Consider the following 1,011-nt stretch of genomic DNA (forward strand, 5'->3'; position numbering starts at 1 on the left):
ACATCAGCTCTATGCCTATCATTACTCCACAAGTGTCAATGGATTGATGCTTTTATCTCTTTCCTCTGGGGTTAGTGAGAGCTCCACTTCTACACCATAATGATCCGATAACTGGGTGAATCCAAACTCCTAATGAAGAGCATGTATGAATAATGAGCACTACTCTCCTGGAGAATAATATATACCCGTATATAGTCAATTGTTGAAATGTTGTTGTCATGTAATACAATACACGAAGCAGCATCACACGAGGTTACTCACCTGTAGTGGATCATTAGTTGCTTGAGAGAGGGCATACAACCTTTCTCCTCTACGCTGTGTTAAATGAAAGCTATTCACTTTAGCTGATTTCACACTCACTGATGGTGTTGCCTTATTATCTGCCAATACAATGATAATATACTCCCAATAATACTTTACCTCACTTACCGACGATGTTGGTGGTGGCTGAGGGGAAATAGAATATATAATCAAGTGATTGATTAGTCTGTTCCCCATGTCCAGTCCAATCAATAGGATCAGTCAATGCTGTTTCTGATGGTACGAATGCACCTAAGAGGATGCACCAACATTCCTCGATTCCTTCTCCTACTCTTAGTACCAGTGTACTCCAACGCTCCTGCTGATGATCGAGTTGTAACATCAAAGTCAGCTGAGGCGTAGGTAACAGGATGCTCTCCGAGCTCCTCAAACAGGACATCATGTGTTACACCAATCTGTCGTAACTTGGAGATTATTAATTTGAACCTGTTACGGTAGTACTAGTAGTAGTACTCCTCCTTCTTGTAAGACGATACTTACTCATCAGAATCATCTACACCATTATGTGGATTAGTTCGGGCATTACAGTTGAAATCACCCACTAAAACTATGGGATGCTTGCGTGATAAAGGTCCAACTTCATTATTACAACACCTACAACAACAACAACTCATTTCACTATCGATATACCACTTCACTAGTACCTATTAATAGAGTCACCTTCTTGTTGATGATAGGATGGGTCATCAC

At 40.6% G+C, this 1,011-nt stretch overlaps 1 protein-coding gene across 1 annotated transcript; it reads right to left on the reverse strand.

The window, feature by feature from the left end:
* Window positions 1–592: 592 nt before the first annotated feature.
* Window positions 593–747, reverse strand: Pmar_PMAR011275 (hypothetical protein; the record flags this gene model as incomplete). The annotated part of the gene is made up of 1 exon (XM_002765737.1): window positions 593–747. A coding segment is annotated over one exon (155 nt), but the record flags the coding sequence as incomplete, so codon positions are not given.
* Between the last annotated feature and the right edge of the window lie 264 nt (window positions 748–1,011).

This window comes from Perkinsus marinus, assembly GCF_000006405.1.
Source record: "Perkinsus marinus ATCC 50983 genomic scaffold scf_1104296974946, whole genome shotgun sequence".
Lineage (NCBI taxonomy): Eukaryota > Perkinsozoa > Perkinsida > Perkinsidae > Perkinsus > Perkinsus marinus.